General features: G+C 38.5%; 1 protein-coding gene across 1 annotated transcript in view; it reads left to right on the top strand.

Moving 5' to 3' along the window:
* LOC136173544 (centrosomal protein of 135 kDa-like) overlaps positions 1–14,992 on the top strand; it is a 36,386-nt gene extending 21,394 nt beyond the window's left edge. The window contains 3 exon segments of the mRNA XM_065943222.1: positions 1,977–2,115; positions 5,726–5,949; positions 14,819–14,992. Coding sequence (XP_065799294.1) covers positions 1,977–2,115; positions 5,726–5,949; positions 14,819–14,983 — 528 coding nt within the window. The 3' untranslated portion in view covers positions 14,984–14,992.
* Positions 14,993–15,520: the final 528 nt, after the last annotated feature.

Here is a 15,520-nt window from a genome sequence, read left to right as displayed (position 1 = left end):
CGTGCCCAGTCCCACTTTACGCCCTCTCCCTGCTTACCTCCGGCTCACCGTGGGTTTGTTTGCTGCATCTGTAACTGTACATCTGTTTTGTAGATAAATTCATTTGTACCCATTTTTTAGATTCCATATATAAGTGATACCATATGATACTTGTCTTTCTCTGACTTATTTCAGTCAGAATGTATATTTGTATACTTCTTTAATCTCATATATAATAGGTAGCAAGTTACACTCAAATTTGGAAAGCCTGTTAGGAATTTTATATTACTTAAATGACTTCATGACTCGTCATTTTACTAATATTAAATGTAAAAACTGATAATTACTTGATAAAATTGTTGACCTTTATTAAAAAGAACTCAGTTTTCTTTTAATTATTTTGCTTGGAAGTACAAACCATCTTACTAGTCATATTGTTCATTCTGGTGGTCTTCAAATGAGACAACTAGTAATCATCCCAGCATAAACCTGGATGTAACCTAACTTAGATATAATCTTATAGCCTAGAACCGGCAGAAAGAATGTCTTGTGTAAAAGTAGAAATTCCTAGGTGGTCACCTGATAGATTATTGAGACTTTTTTAATAGCCTGCTAAATTGGATGAGTCTCCATTAATGTTGGAAACAAAGACTAATACTACCTTCCAAGTTCTCTCATTACTACACTCTTTTTACAGTCTAGTAGTAATACTCTGTGGCAGTCATGAGGCAAATTAAAAAGCGAAGCCTTTTGTGATACACTGGCTCATAGTAGGTGTTCAGATACTTAACTGGTTTTTCACTATGTTATGTTCATTATGAACAGTGTATCACAATGCCTTTCTGTTTTATCCAACTACTTTATCAGGTAGTCAGTTCAGCTGAACACTGAATAATTAGCTAAACCTGCTAGTTGTTGTCCACTTTTGAGTTTCATAGATACGTAAAAGTGTCCCATGAAGTCAGGAAATGTAAAGTAGATGTTTTGATGATGTTTTCACTATAGTGTAAGCTCCATGAGGACAGGGAATTTTGCTGTTTGTTCACTGCTGTTTGTAATGCACACTGTTTGCAGTTGTATGTGATTTATAATATTGTCTCAGAACTGTGACCAAGTTTCAATATTGTTGCCTGACAGCAAGATGTAGCTACTTTCTGACCTTTCTTATTTTTTCCATTGGTATTACATTTTATGTATTTTTAAGATAAAGGCTAACAGTATTATTAGCTAACATTTATTAAGTACTTGCCATGTGTTAGACACTGTACAGAGTGTTTCACACTCATAGAATCACCCATAGGTGGACCTGTAGATGAGTCATTCATAGATGACTCCTCGGTGTCCAGGTGCTGGTCTTACCCCCATTGTGTAGGTGAAACTGAGAATAACCCCGTACTTATGTATACCCGTGGTGGTCTCAGAGCACCGTCTTCACTTACATATACCCGTGGTGGTCTCAGAGCACCATCTGCACTTAACGTATACCTGTGGTGGTCTCAGAGCACCGTCTTCGCTTATGTAAACCCGTGGTGATCTCGGAGCACCGTCTGCGCTTACGTATACCCGTGGTGGTCTTAGAGCACTGTCTATTTTCGCTTTTCTTTAAACACAAAAACGCCTTAAAATTTTTTATTGAGCAAGTCATATTCACTTTTTTGAAAGACAATATGCTAAACAAATTAAAAGAAAATAAAATCCAATAATTCTACTACTTTAGAAGGGAGCACTGTTGAGTTTGGGTTTTATGATGCTTTTAGCCTCAATTGAGAATTAACTTTAATTGAAATGGTATATATTTGACTGACTAAAAGTGTGTGTATGTGAATTACTCTTAAATAAGTGTGCTTTCATGTTTTGTACAGTTTCTAGAAATCTTAATTTTTTTTTTTAATTTTTTAATTTTTTTAATTTTTCAGTGAGTTTTGTCATACATTGATATGAATCAGCCATAGAGTTACACATATTAGAAATCTTAATTTTAGTGTTAAAATTTTCAGGAATTAAGCTTATGTCATAAAGAACAGGAGAGGCTGAATGATGAACTCCTTAAAAAATCAGACCTGGAAACTGTTGTTCATCAGCTTGAACAAGAAAAGCAAAGACTTAACAAAAAAATTGAAAGTTTTGCAGTTACAGGTAAAATATAAAATGTTAATAACTTAAAAAGTGTGATTTCCTCTTAATGTTTTATTTTTAGTAGTAGATGGTGTTTCTTTTTCATTCATTCATTCAATAAATATTTGTTGCATGTTTGCGATGTATCAGAAACCAGACTAGGCACTGAGATACAGTAGAAAATCTCTCTCCCTCAAGGACCTTACAGGAACCTTTTATATTCTGACTAGTTGGTACAGGGAACCCCAGCTGAATATTTTCCAATGAAAATTTATCTTTCTTTGAGACACAGGATAATAGAATTAAGACTATGGGGAAGACCATTATGAAATAGTGGGAAGTTGAAGTACAGAATCTTTTTAAGTAAATGCAGTTTTATCACCTTCAGGCACACACACACACACATGCACACACTTAACATACTTGAAATAGGCTAACTTTCTGCCAGGTACCTTATCCTAAATGAATTGGTTTAAGGAACTTGTAAGAATTCATTCATTCATTCATTTGACAAATGGTTATGAGCCTGTAGTGCTGGGATGTATAAAGGTAAAGAAGATACACAGGCCCACTGCTCTTGTGGAGGCTTTAATATAGTTAGGGAGAAAAACTGGTAGCACATAAGTGAAGGAATTAATCTCAGATGGTCAGGGTATTAGATAAAATGGGAGGGTATGCTAGAGATCATCTGATCAAAGGGCTTAGTGCTGGACACCAAGCCTTATGACAATCTGGGGCAATCTTCCAGGCAGGGGGGATGACAAGTGCAGAATCCTGGTGCCATCAAACTCCATGTGTCTGAGGAAGTGAAGGAAAGCCAGTGTGCTATTTTAAGAAGCTGCTGTATCCTAGGCTCTTCAGCATCCGTGGGGCTAATCTATCTGACCCCTTGTCTGCTTAACCAGCTGTTTGACTTGAGCATGTTCTTTAATGTTACTTCAGTTTCCCTGTCTCTGTGGTTAAGATGGCACCTAACCCAAAAGGTTGTCATGAGGATTAAATGAGTTCATATATTATTAAAGTGCTTAGGCCTACATACGAAAGTTAGCAATTTTACTTCCTTTCATGCTATGTCTATCTTGCCATTTCAGCATAATCTCTCAGATACCTGAAACTCCCTTGTTTCTTTGTGTTTTGAATGCATCCTCCTACCCAAAATCCAGCCGTGGATCAGCTAAAACATTCACACGTGAGCAGCTAAGCGCTGCTTGCCTGTGCCCCAGTTGAGTTCAGTTCAGTCACTCAGTCGTAGCCGACTCTTTGCGACCCCATGGACTGCAGCACACCAGGCCTCCCTATCCACTCCAGCTCCCAGAGTTTACTCAGACTCATGTCCATTGAGTCAGTGGTACCATCCAGCCATCTCATCCTCTGTCGTCCCCTTCTTCTCCCGCCTTCAATCTTTCCCAGCATCAGGGGCTTTTCCAATTAGTCAGCTCTTCACATCAGGTGGCCAAAGTACTGGAGTTTCAGCTTCAGCATCAGTCCTTCCAATGAACACCCAGGACTGATCTCCTTTAGGATGGACTGGTTGGATCTCCTTGCAGTCCAAGCGACTCTCAAGGGTCTTCTCCAACACCACAGCTCAAAAGCATCAATTCTTTGGCACTCAGCTTTCTTTTTAGTCCAACTCTCACACCCATACATAACTACTGGAAAAGCCATAGTTTTGACTAAATGGACCTCTGTTGTCAAAGTAATGTCTCTGCTTTTAATATGCTGTCTAGATTGGTCATAACTTTTCTTCCTAGGAGCAAGCGTGTGCCCCGGACGGTAGCTATAGCACTGGAAGTTACATGGCCCCGAACCACAGCGCCCCCTTCAGTGAGGTATGGAGATCTTACTCTATATTCCTTACTGCTTGATCTCCCATCCTGCGGGAACATACTCAAGTGTTTTTCATTCTCAGTAAACCCATTCTGAGTAGATGATCTTACCTCCAGTTTTCCTAAAAGAACAGAAGCCATCAGGGAGGCATTCCATGTTTCCTGTCCCCAGATCTTGAACCTGTCCATCCTTATCTTCCCTGTTAGAGTGGAGCCATTTGGCTTTTATGATGGGCCACTGCCTCCATCTGTTCTCTAGGTCCCATTCTCTCTCACTTTAAAATGCTACATATTATCTCTTTTTGATAACATTAGCTTTTGTACTGTTTTTTCCCCATTGGTATTCAAACATGCTTTTCCCTTTTCCCATTCTAAAGCAAAAACTGTGACCCATCCCTATCCAGCTACTCTTTCCTCCTCATTATAGCTTTTACATCTTGAAAAGTCATTCATCCCTGCTTTTCTGCTTGATCACCTTCTATCCTTTAGCACCTCTGCTGCTGCTGCTGCTAAGTTGCTTCAGTAGTGTCTGACTCTGTGTGACCCCATAGACGGCAGCCCACCAGGCTCCTCTGTCCACAGAGTTCTCCAGGCAAGAATACTGGGGTGGTTTGCCATTTCCTTCTTCATTTAGCACCTCAGTCCACTCCAGTTTGCTTCTGTCCTCTACTTCACCAGTACAACTGCTCTCGTTAAGGTCACCAGTCACCTCCATTGTGCCAAATACAGTGGACACTTTTCATTCATCAGTTTGACTTACCATTTAAGGCATTTGCCCATTCCGTCAGCTCTCTTACTTTCTTAACCTCTCTGGTCACTCAGAATAAATTCTGCTGTTCATCCTCTGGATTGTATTGCACACTGTTCTTTTGTGACTCTTGTCCTGCTACAGTTAGAATAATTATTTGACCTTGGACATGTTTTTCATACTGTATTCTTAGCTCATGCTGGACCTACAGTAAATTCTCAATAATTATCTGTCAAATGAATGAAAGAAGATGGTAAGTGACTTGGAATATGTCTTGAAAATCACTTCATGACTTTGAATTGTAAAGAACATCAGTTAAATTAGATTGAACTATACAAAATTGCCAATATTAGGCAACTTTTGGCTTCCCAGGTGGTCCTAGAGGTGAAGTACCTGCCTGCCAGTGCAGGAGACATGAATGATGGGGGTTCCATCCCTGGGTTGGTAAGATCCCCTGGAGGAGGGCATGGCTACCCACTCCAGGATTCTTGCCGTGGACAGAGGAGCCTGGTGGGCTACATACAGTCCATGGGGTCGCCTAGAGTCAGACACAACTGAAGTGACTTAGCATGCATGCATGCACAGGCTACTTTTGACTCCTGAAAATGTCATTTCTATGGTAAAAGTTAATAATTGTGCTTGTGTGAGGAAAGACTAGTTATTCTGTGTATACTATGTTAAATTTAAGCTTCATGTTAAAGTCACGCATATTATAACCAGTTTGAACAGGTAAATTTTCTTTTAGTGCATTTTCAGGTCATCAGAGAGTAAGTACCATGTGATAATTTATTGTTCACTGTGTAGTACTGAATAGTACCCAGACTTGTATATGACAAAAGCAGGACTTGACTTATTGGATTTTATTTAAACTTTTAATATAATTTTTTTTAAATCTTTTCCTTTCAGCATTTACCTCTTTGATATTTGGCAGTTGTAGGTGATATGCAAAACAGCTAATGATTTTTAGTAGCTTTCATTGTAAAAATTATAGTTTATTTGGCTGATTATACATTTTATATGCAACATTGTTTTAAGATTTTATGACTTTAATTTGCAGAAAGAGAACTTACTGTAGAAATTGAGAGGATGAGACTAGAACATGGAATAAAACGACGAGACAAGTCACCTTCTCGTTTAGATACGTTTCTGAAAGGTATAGAAGATGAATGAGATTTTTATAAGAAAGAACTAAAAAAACTCCAACATATAATACAGCGAAGATCTTGCTCTAGAAGTCATTCTACATGTGAAAAAATTCCAGTATTTAAAACACTAGAAAAGGTAATATCTCTTTGTGAGAGTGTTTGATAAGGCAAAAAAGAGCTTTATGAGCAAACTTTTGGTTTATTATTGTAATAATGTAATGTTATTCATACTTATTTTTAGGAAGTTTTTCTTAATTTTCATTTTTGTAGTCTTCTGTGACCATTTTGTAGTCTGTGACTTTAGGAACACTGCATTAATTAGGAAAACTACTTAAGAACAAAGTGTAAGGTACTGATTCCTGGAAATTAAGGGAGATTGAATAGCTCATTATATATCTGGGAAGAGTGCAGGGGCATCTGAGCTTCCAGAAACTGGATCCAGGAACTCATGCTGCTGGACACTTCCTCTCTTTCTAATCTTTACTTTTGGTATCATCTGCATTTTCTCTCTTTAAGTAGAATGGCTTTGTCTCCATGGCAGGCTACGTGGCTTCAGGCCATTCCCATTCTTGGACCAGTCAGAAAGGCAGGCCACATTATACAGACCAGACATCTTCTATGATAACTGTGCAAAAGGAAGGGGTAAAAAATGGCAGTGAGCACTGGACAGATCATCCCCTTTGTCCACTACAATCATGTTTGCAACTTGATGGTCTGAAGATGTATAAGGTTAACGATGATGAATAAAAACATGAGAATAAAAACATGTCCTCATTTTAGGTCTTAATTATTTTCAAAATTTTATGACTATCATTTGTGTTCTTTACATTTTTCTTTCTTTCTTTTTTCATTTATTTTTATTAGTTGGAGGCTAATTACTTTACAATATTGTAGTGGTTTTTGCCATACATTGACATGAATCAGCCATGGATTTACATGTGTTCCCCATCCTGATCCCACCTCCCACCTCCCTCCCCATCCCATCCCTCTGGGTCATCCCAGTATCCCATCCCAGCACTTGTTCCTGACCAGCCCTGAGCACTTGTCTCATGCATCCAACCTGGACTGCTGATCTGTTTCACACTTGATAATATACATGTTTCAATGCTATTCTCTCAGATCATCCTACCCTCGCCTTCTCCTACAGAGTCCAAAAGTCTGTTCTGTACATCTGTGTCTCTCTCTCTGTTTTGCATATAGGGTTATCATTACCATCTTTCTAAATTCCATATATATGTGTTAGTATACTGTAATGGTCTTTATCTTTCTGGCTTGCTTCACTCTGTATAACGGGCTCCAGTTTCATCCATCTCATTAGAACTGATTCAGATGAATTCTTTTTAACGGCTGGGTAATATTCCATGGTGTATATGTACCACAACTCCCTTATCCATTCGTCTGCTGATGGGCATCTAGGTTGTTTCCATGTCCTGGCTATTATAAACAGTGCTGCGATGAACATTGGGGTGCACGTGTCTCTTTCAGATCTGGTTTCCTCAGTGTGTATGCCCATAAGTGGGATTGCTGGGTCATATGGCAGTTCTATTTCCAGTTTTTTAAGAAATCTCCACACTGTTCTCCATAGTGGCTGTACTAGTTTGCATTCCCACCAACAGTGTAAGAGGGTTCCCTTTTCTCCACACCCTCTCCAGCATTTATTGCTTGTAGACTTTTGGATAGCAGCCATTCTGACTGGCGTGTACCCCTTTTGGATAGCAGCCATTCTGACTGGCGTGTACCTCATTGTGGTTTTGATTTGCATTTCTCTGATGATGAGTGATGTTGAGCCTCTTTTCATATGTTTGTTAGCCATTTGTATGTCTTCTTTGGAGAAATGTCTGTTTAGATCTTTGGCCCATTTTTTGATTGGGTCATTTATTTTTCTGGAATTGAGTTGCAGGAGTTGCTTGTATATTTTTGAGATTAATCCTTTGTCTGTTTCTTCATTTGCTGTTATTTTCTCCCATTCTGAAGTGTGTCTTTTCACTTTGCTTATAGTTTCCTTTGTTGTGCAAAAGCTTTTAAGTTTCATTAGGTCCCATTTGTTTATTTTTGCTTTTATTTCCAATATTCTGGGAGGTGGGTCATAGAGGATCTTGCTGTGATTTGTATCAGAGAGTGTTTTGCCTATGTTCTCCTCTAGGAGTTTTATAGTTTCTGGTCTTACATTTAGATCTTTAATCCATTTTCAGTTTATTTTTGTGTATGGTGTTAGAAAGTGTTCTAGTTTTATTCTTTTACAGGTGGTTGACCAGTTTTCCCAGCACCACTTGTTAAAGAGGTTGTCTTTTTTTCCATTGTATACCCTTGCCTCCTTTGTCGAAGATAAGGTGTCCATAGGTACGTGGATTTATCTCTGGGCTTTCTATTCTGTTCCATTGATCTGTATTTCTGTCTTTGTGCCAGTACCATACTGTCTTGATGACTGTGGCTTTGTAGTAGAGCCTGAAGTCAGGCAGGTTGATTCCTCCAGTTCCATTCTTCTTTCTCAAGATTGCTTTGGCTATTCAAGGTTTCTTGAATTTCCATACAAATTGTGAAATTATTTGTTCTAGTTCTGTGAAAAATACCATTGGTAGCTTGATAGGGATTGCATTGAATCTATAGATTGCTTTGGGTAGTATACTCATTTTCACAATACTGATTCTTCCAATTTATGAACATGGTCTATTTCTCCATCTGTTTGTGTCCTCTTTGATTTCTTTCATCAGTGTTTTATAGTTTTCTATATATAGGTCTTTTGTTTCTTTAGGCAGATATACTCCTATGTATTTAATTCCTTTTGTTGCAATGGTGAGTGGTATTGTTTTCTTAATTTCTCTTTCTCTTTTCTCATTGGTAGTGTATAGAAATGCAAGGCATTTCTGTGTGTTAATTTTATATCCTGCTACATTACTGTATTTATTGATTAGCTCTAATAATTTTCTGGTAAAATCTTTAGGGTTTTCTATGTAGAAGATCATGTCATCTGCAAACAGTGAGAGTTTTACCTCTTCTTTTCCTATCTGGATTGCTTTTATTTCTTTTTCTGCTCTGATTGCTGTGGCCAACACTTCCAAAACTATGTTGAATAGTAATGGTGAGAGTGGGCACCCTTGACTTGTTCCTGACTTTAAGGGAAATGCTTTCAATTTTCACCATTGAGGACAATGTTTGCTGTGGGTTTGTCATATATAGCTTGTGTTATTATGTTGAGGTATGTTCCTTCTATTCCTGCTTTTTGGAGAATTTTTATCATAAATGGATGTTGAATTTTGTCAAAAGCTTTCTCTGCATCTATTGAGATAATCATGTGGTTTTTATCTTTCAATTTGTTAATGTGGTGTATTACATTGATTGATTTGCAGATATTAAAGAATCCTTGCATTCCTGGGATAAAGCCCACTTGGTCATGATGTATGATCTTTTTAATATGCTGTTGGATTCTGTTTGCTAGAATTTTGTTAAGGATTTTTGCATCTATGTTCATCAGTGATATTGGCCTGTAGTTTTCTTTTTTTGTGGCATCTTTGTCTGGTTTTGGAATTAGGGTGATGGTGGCCTCATAGAATGAGTTTGGAAGTTTGCCTTCTTCTGCAATTTTCTGGAAGAGTTTGAGTAAGATAGGTGTTAGCTCTTCTCTAAATTTTTGGTAGAATTCAGCTGTGAAGCCATCTGGTCCTGGGCTTTTGTTTGCTGGAAGATTTCTGATTACAGTTTCGATTTCCGTGCTTGTGATGGGTCTGTTAAGACTTTCTATTTCTTCCTGGTTCAATTTTGGAAAGTTATACTTCTCTAAGAATTTGTCCATTTCTTCCAAGTTGTCCATTTTATTGGCATAGAGCTGGTGGTAGTAGTCTCTTATGATCCTTCATATTTCAGTGTTGTCTGTTGTGATCTCTCCATTTTCATTTCTAATTTTGTTGATTTGGTTCTCCCTTTGTTTCTTGATGAGTCTGGCTAACGGTTTGTCAGTTTTGTTTACCTTTTCAAAAAACCAGCTTTTAGCTTTGTTGATTTTTTCTATGGTCTCTTTTGTTTCTTTTGCATTTATTTCTGCCCTAATTTTTAAGATTTCTTTCCTTCTGCTAACCCTGGGGTTCATTTCTTCCTTCTCTAGTTGCTTTATGTGTAGAGTTGGGTTGTTTATTTGACTTGTTTCTTGAGGTAAGCCTGTAATGCTATGAACCTTCCCCTTAGCACTGCTTTTACAGTGTCCAGATTCTTCTTTCTTTTAAACGTTGGAGTTACAGGATTCCTGGAGGCTTCTATGACCCTCACATTATCTACATACTGGATAAAATTAGAGAAGTTGGAAGTACAGTCATTAAAACTCAGGACATTTGATTTTAGACTTGGCTGCATTTACCAACTCTGTCATCTTTTTCTTGAAGATCTGCCTACTGCCAAATGGTTTTGAGACATTTTCTGATTAGACTGTTTTGTAACTTCATTGGCTCCTGACTGAATTTGATTTGGAGTGTTAGTTTAAACACTGTGCTTTGTTATCTGTTAAGAGCACAATGAATGGGTGGGGACATACAGTTAAGTTAATTTATGTGTGCTGAGTTGTTTTTTAAGCTCCAAATATACTTAGGAATCAAGAAAAAGAAATCACTGAATTGATCACCTTCATTGTGTGGGACAGTCTTCTTCAAAAATGTTGATTAGTTTAATCAACTTATTAAGTAGAACTGAGTGGGTAAGTGTCTCAGTACTTTTAAATATTGGATTTGTTTGCTTGGTGTGAATTCATGGTTGAAAGGCAAGTTGAGATATGGGTAAGTTACTGGTAAAATTAGGAGGGGCCTTCCCCCCTTCATCTTATTTAGTTTCTTGAAATGTTCTAATGACACCTGACATGATTCATTTTGTAAAGTTTAGAAAGTTGGGACCTTGGTAGCATTTTAGAGTCCAGTAGTAAATTTCAGGCGTGGTAGGGAATAATGGGTGATGTACGTGAGTGAAATGGGTGGAGTGTAAGACAGTTGTGAGTGCTGTGAACTAAGGAGTAAATTCTAGTCTAAAACTGGGTGTTTTAAGCTTGTTTAGAAACAGTTGTTGGCAGACAGCATAGACCTGTCTCAAGCTCGATTTGGTACAGGCTGTGTTTTCAACCCCTGCTTTTTATAGCAAATTGTTGGGCAGAGTTTCCTGGGATTGCTGCAACTCAGAAAATATATTGACATTTTTTTGTATCGGTAATTTTTTTTTTCATTTATTTTTATTAGTTGGAGACTAATTACTTTACATTATTGTAGTGGTTTTTGCCATACATTGACGTGAATCAGCCATGAATTTACATGTGTTTCCCATCCCAATCCCCCCTCCCGCCTCCCTCTCCACCCCATCTCTCTGGGTCTTCCCAGTGCACCAGCCCTGAGCACTTGTCCCATGCATCCAACCTTGGCTGGTGATCTGTTTCACCCTTGATAGTATACTTGTTTCAATGCTCTTCTCTCAGGACATCCCACCCTCGCCTTCTCCCACAGAGTCTAAAAGTCTGTTCTGTACATCTGTGTGTCTTTTTCTGTTTTGCATATAGGGTTTTCGTTCTCTGTTGTCTATGTAGGGACAGCGCTGGTCTCTTTGACCTTGTACTCACCAGATTTCCAAATGTGAGTTTTGGGTATAGTGTAATGGGAAATGCTTTGGAGTTGGAAACCTTATTAGAAGCTTCAACTCCAGACACTGGCTTAGACAAGTTACCTAACTCATGGCTTCCTGATTTGCAAAGTGAGGAATGTATCTACAACCTCTTATGAAGATTACATGACATAATTGTATAAGGGTCTAACATAACATCTAATTCGTAGTAAATGTTTTATTTCTTTATTATTTGCTGGTTTAAAGCACATCTGCTGCTGCTGCTAAGTTGCTTCAGTCATGTCCAACTCTGTGCGACCCCATAGACAGCAGCCCACCAGGCTTCTCCGTCCCTGGGATTCTCCAGGCAGGAATACTGGAGTGGGTTGCCGTTTCCTTCTCCCAAGCACATCAGGTGTAGATAGAAAGTTAGGTTTAATTCAGTAGATGTGTACTGAGAGCATACTATGAATGTGGCATCCAGGATACAAGATAAAGAAGACCTGTTTCCTATCCTCAGTCTAGCATTGTGGGTATGTGTACATGAGTTTGTGTATGTGTGCATGTGTGTTTAGGAAAAATGGAGTGATAAAAGGGAATTATTAGCACTCATACATACATACAAGACACATTTAGCGAAGTGGGGAATTCATTCATTTTAGAATTACATGCTAAGTACTGAAGGTGTGGTGGGAAGGACCTCCTGTGTCTCTGAGGGCACTTGCGTTTTAGTGTTGGTGGTGGTTCAGTCTGTAAGTCACGTCTGACTCTCTGCAACCCCATGGACTGCAGCACACCAGGCTTCCCTGTCCTTCACCATCTTCTTGAGCTTTCTCAAACTCATGTCTGTTGAGTCAGTGATGCCATCCAGCCATCTCGTCTTCTGTCATCCCCTTCTCCTCCTGCCTCCTGTCTTTCCCGGCATCAGGGTCTTTTCCAATGAGTTTGCTTTTCACACCAGGTGGCCAAAGTATTGGAGCTTCAGCTTCAGTATCAGTCCTTCCAGTGATTATTCAGGGTTGATTTCCTTTAGAATTGAGTGGTTGGATCTCCTTGCTGTCCAGGGGATTCTCAAGAGTCTTCTCCAGCATCACAATTTGAAAGCATCGATTCCTGGGCTCTCAGCCCTCTTTTTGGTCCAACTCTCACATCTGTAAATGACTACTGGAAAACTGTAGCTTTGACTATACAGACCTTTGTCAGAGAAGTAATATCTCTCTTTGTAGTACTCTGTCTAGGTCTGTCATAGCTTTTCTTCCAAGGAGCAAGCATCTTTTAATTTCATGGCTGCAGTCACCATCCACAGTGATTTTGGAGCCCAAGAAAATAAAATCTGTCACTCTTTCCACTTTCTCTGCATCTATTTGCTATAAAGTGATGGGACCAGATGCCATGATCTTAGTTTATTGAATGTTGAGTTTTAAGCCAGCTTTTTCACTTTCCTCTTTCACCATCATAAAGAGGCTCTTTAGTTCCTCTTCACTTTCTGCCATTAGGATGGTAACATCTGCATATCTGAGGTTGTTGATATTTCTCCTGGCAGTCTTGATTCCAGCTTGTGAGTCACCTATCCAGGTATTTTGCATGATGTACTCTGCATATAAGTTAAATAAGCAGGGTGACAATATACAAAACTTGATGTACTCCTTTCCCGATTTTGAACCAATCCGTTGTTCCATGTCCAGTTCTAACTATTGCTTCCTGACCTGCATACAGGTTTCTCAGTAGACAGGTAAGGTGTCTGGTACTCCTATCTCTTTAAGAATTTTCCACAGTTTGTTGTGATCCATATGATCCATACAGTCAAAGGCTTTAGCACAGTCAGTGAAGCAGATTCTTTTTTTTTTTTTTTATTTCTCTTGCTCTTCCTATGACCCAGTGGATGTTGGCAATTTGATCTCTGATTTTAGTGATAAAGACACACTAAACACCCAGTTGTGTAAATAACTTTATAATCTCATTTATAGTAAGTATTAATGAGGAAAGAATACAGGAAATTTTCAGAATGCTATGAGAGTATATAGAGGGAGATCTAAATTAGATTGGAGAATCTGGAAGGACTCCTTACAGAGAGTGGCGTTTAAGCTGAGACCTAGATAATAATGAAAAACAGACTGTCAAATCCTTATTCGTTGAGCTCTCCTTTTCTAAAATCTAGGCATACCACCTCCTTTCTGTAAAAATATTTTTATTTAAATATGGTTACGTCATAGGTTCTCTTTTATCGTTATTTAAATGTTAATTAAGTCCTCACCCTAATTGCTTTTATCCTGTAATACAGATGCATTTTGTCCTTCAAGGTGTCCAGATAGCTAATCTCATTCATTTTCCCTTGACTTTTCTTGCTTAACCAAGAGGATAACTTATTTCCAAGTGGCAGGTGAAGGATACTTCATGGATATTTACCATTTACCAAGTGTACTTTGGACATGGTATGTACATAGTAGATATTGAATACCATAGATCAGAATGCTTTCCAATGTAGCAAAATACCAGATTGTCACTATCTCTGGAGCTTCTGCATATAGTACTTGAACATTAATATGCCATAGACCCCAAGTGTACATTTGCCATATTTATTTTCTACAATAACTATGAAGTTAATGGGTTTTTTTTTTAAGTTGTACTGAAGTAATAGGTATAATTTTGTTTTAGGAATGTTGGAAGTACTTGCTTATTCAGTGAATATCCTAATGTGCACCGTCTGGTAGAAATATTTATATTTATCTGATTGCAGAAAAAATAGAGCTCACATAGGTTTGGTGCTGGGACAGTTGGGGGCTGGTATGCCTGGGAAATTGATCTTGGATTTAGTCTCAGGAAACACTGAGGAATGTGCTAGGCTGTTAAGTTACTTGTGCTGGGTGAGCAGGTGAGCAGGTATTCACATACCCGCTTGATTCCTCCCATGGAGAGGGCTATGAACTAGTGATTCCCAGCTCCAAATGAATCAGAATCACTTGGAGGGCTTGATAAACCAGTTACTGGGCCCTGCCCCCATAGTTTCTGATTGAGTAGGTCTGGGATATACCTCAAAATTTGCATGCCTTGCATGTTCGCAGATACTGTATGCTTCCAGTCTGGGGATTATACTTTAGTTACAACAGCAGTATACACAACTGGGGTAGAGTGACACTTGAAGCATCTGATGGGGTCTCATCAAGTAGGATCAGTGGCAGCTGGGTCTCTTGCTGGGAACTCGAAGGTCTGGAAATTTGCCCCAGTATTGCCAGCATTCTCTCTCCTGCTCTCCTTATAGATTAATAATTGTGTTCCTTAATTACATTAAAGGAAATTGTGTTCTTTTTGTCTGTTAGCATCTTTCAGTCAGTCTCATCTTCAGCATCCTTGTGCCAACCATGTGGTGATAATTCTGTCTTGAATTATCTTGAAACAATATTGTCTTGAAATGATAACTGCTGTCTTGAATTATGTTTCAGGGTGATTGCGACTCAGATATCCATCTCGTCACAAGAGAAAGAGACGAACTTCAGCGTATGCTAGAAAGATTTGAAAAGCACATGGTGGATATACAGTCCAATGTTAAATTATTGACAGCAGAAAGAGATAAACCAAGTATCTTATATAAGATATTGATTATGTAACACCAGTTAACTATAATGGAACCAGTATATATCCTTTATATTACTGTAGTATATGGATTTTAGGGATATCCCTTCATAGTTAGTAGTTTCTACTATCATCCTGTGCCCAAAGCAGAATTTTCTATTGTTTTTTCATATTTATTTTCCCTCTTTTCTAGCCTATCTATGGGTCAGGTCAGTTTGGGATAATTCCCTATTTCTCAAACTACTGAATGGGTCTTAGCCTGACTCTGAGTCAAGTGTTTGCTTGGGATTCAATCATGTTGGGTTATGTGTATCTTCCAGTGGGTAGCACTAACTAATGCTTGGATGTTAGTTGAATGTTAAGGACTTAGCTTTGAGGGATAGGGAGGGGAGATTGACTAGGTTGGACCAGTTACAAGCCTCAGTTGTCAGAAGGCAAAGTGAGTCTGAGCAAAGCATCATGTTTATCACCACAATTTGTTCTCATACCAATCTCCCATGAAATCCTATTGCTGTTTTGAAAGGAAGAGAAAGATATAGAGTTAAAAGGCCAAGTTGAAGGAGCTTTTCTTT

This window comes from Muntiacus reevesi, chromosome 8 (genome assembly GCF_963930625.1).
Source record: "Muntiacus reevesi chromosome 8, mMunRee1.1, whole genome shotgun sequence".
NCBI classification, from domain to species: Eukaryota; Metazoa; Chordata; class Mammalia; order Artiodactyla; family Cervidae; genus Muntiacus; species Muntiacus reevesi.
The sequence above is the reverse complement of the archived record's forward strand: the minus strand, read 5'-3'. Positions and strand labels throughout refer to the sequence as shown.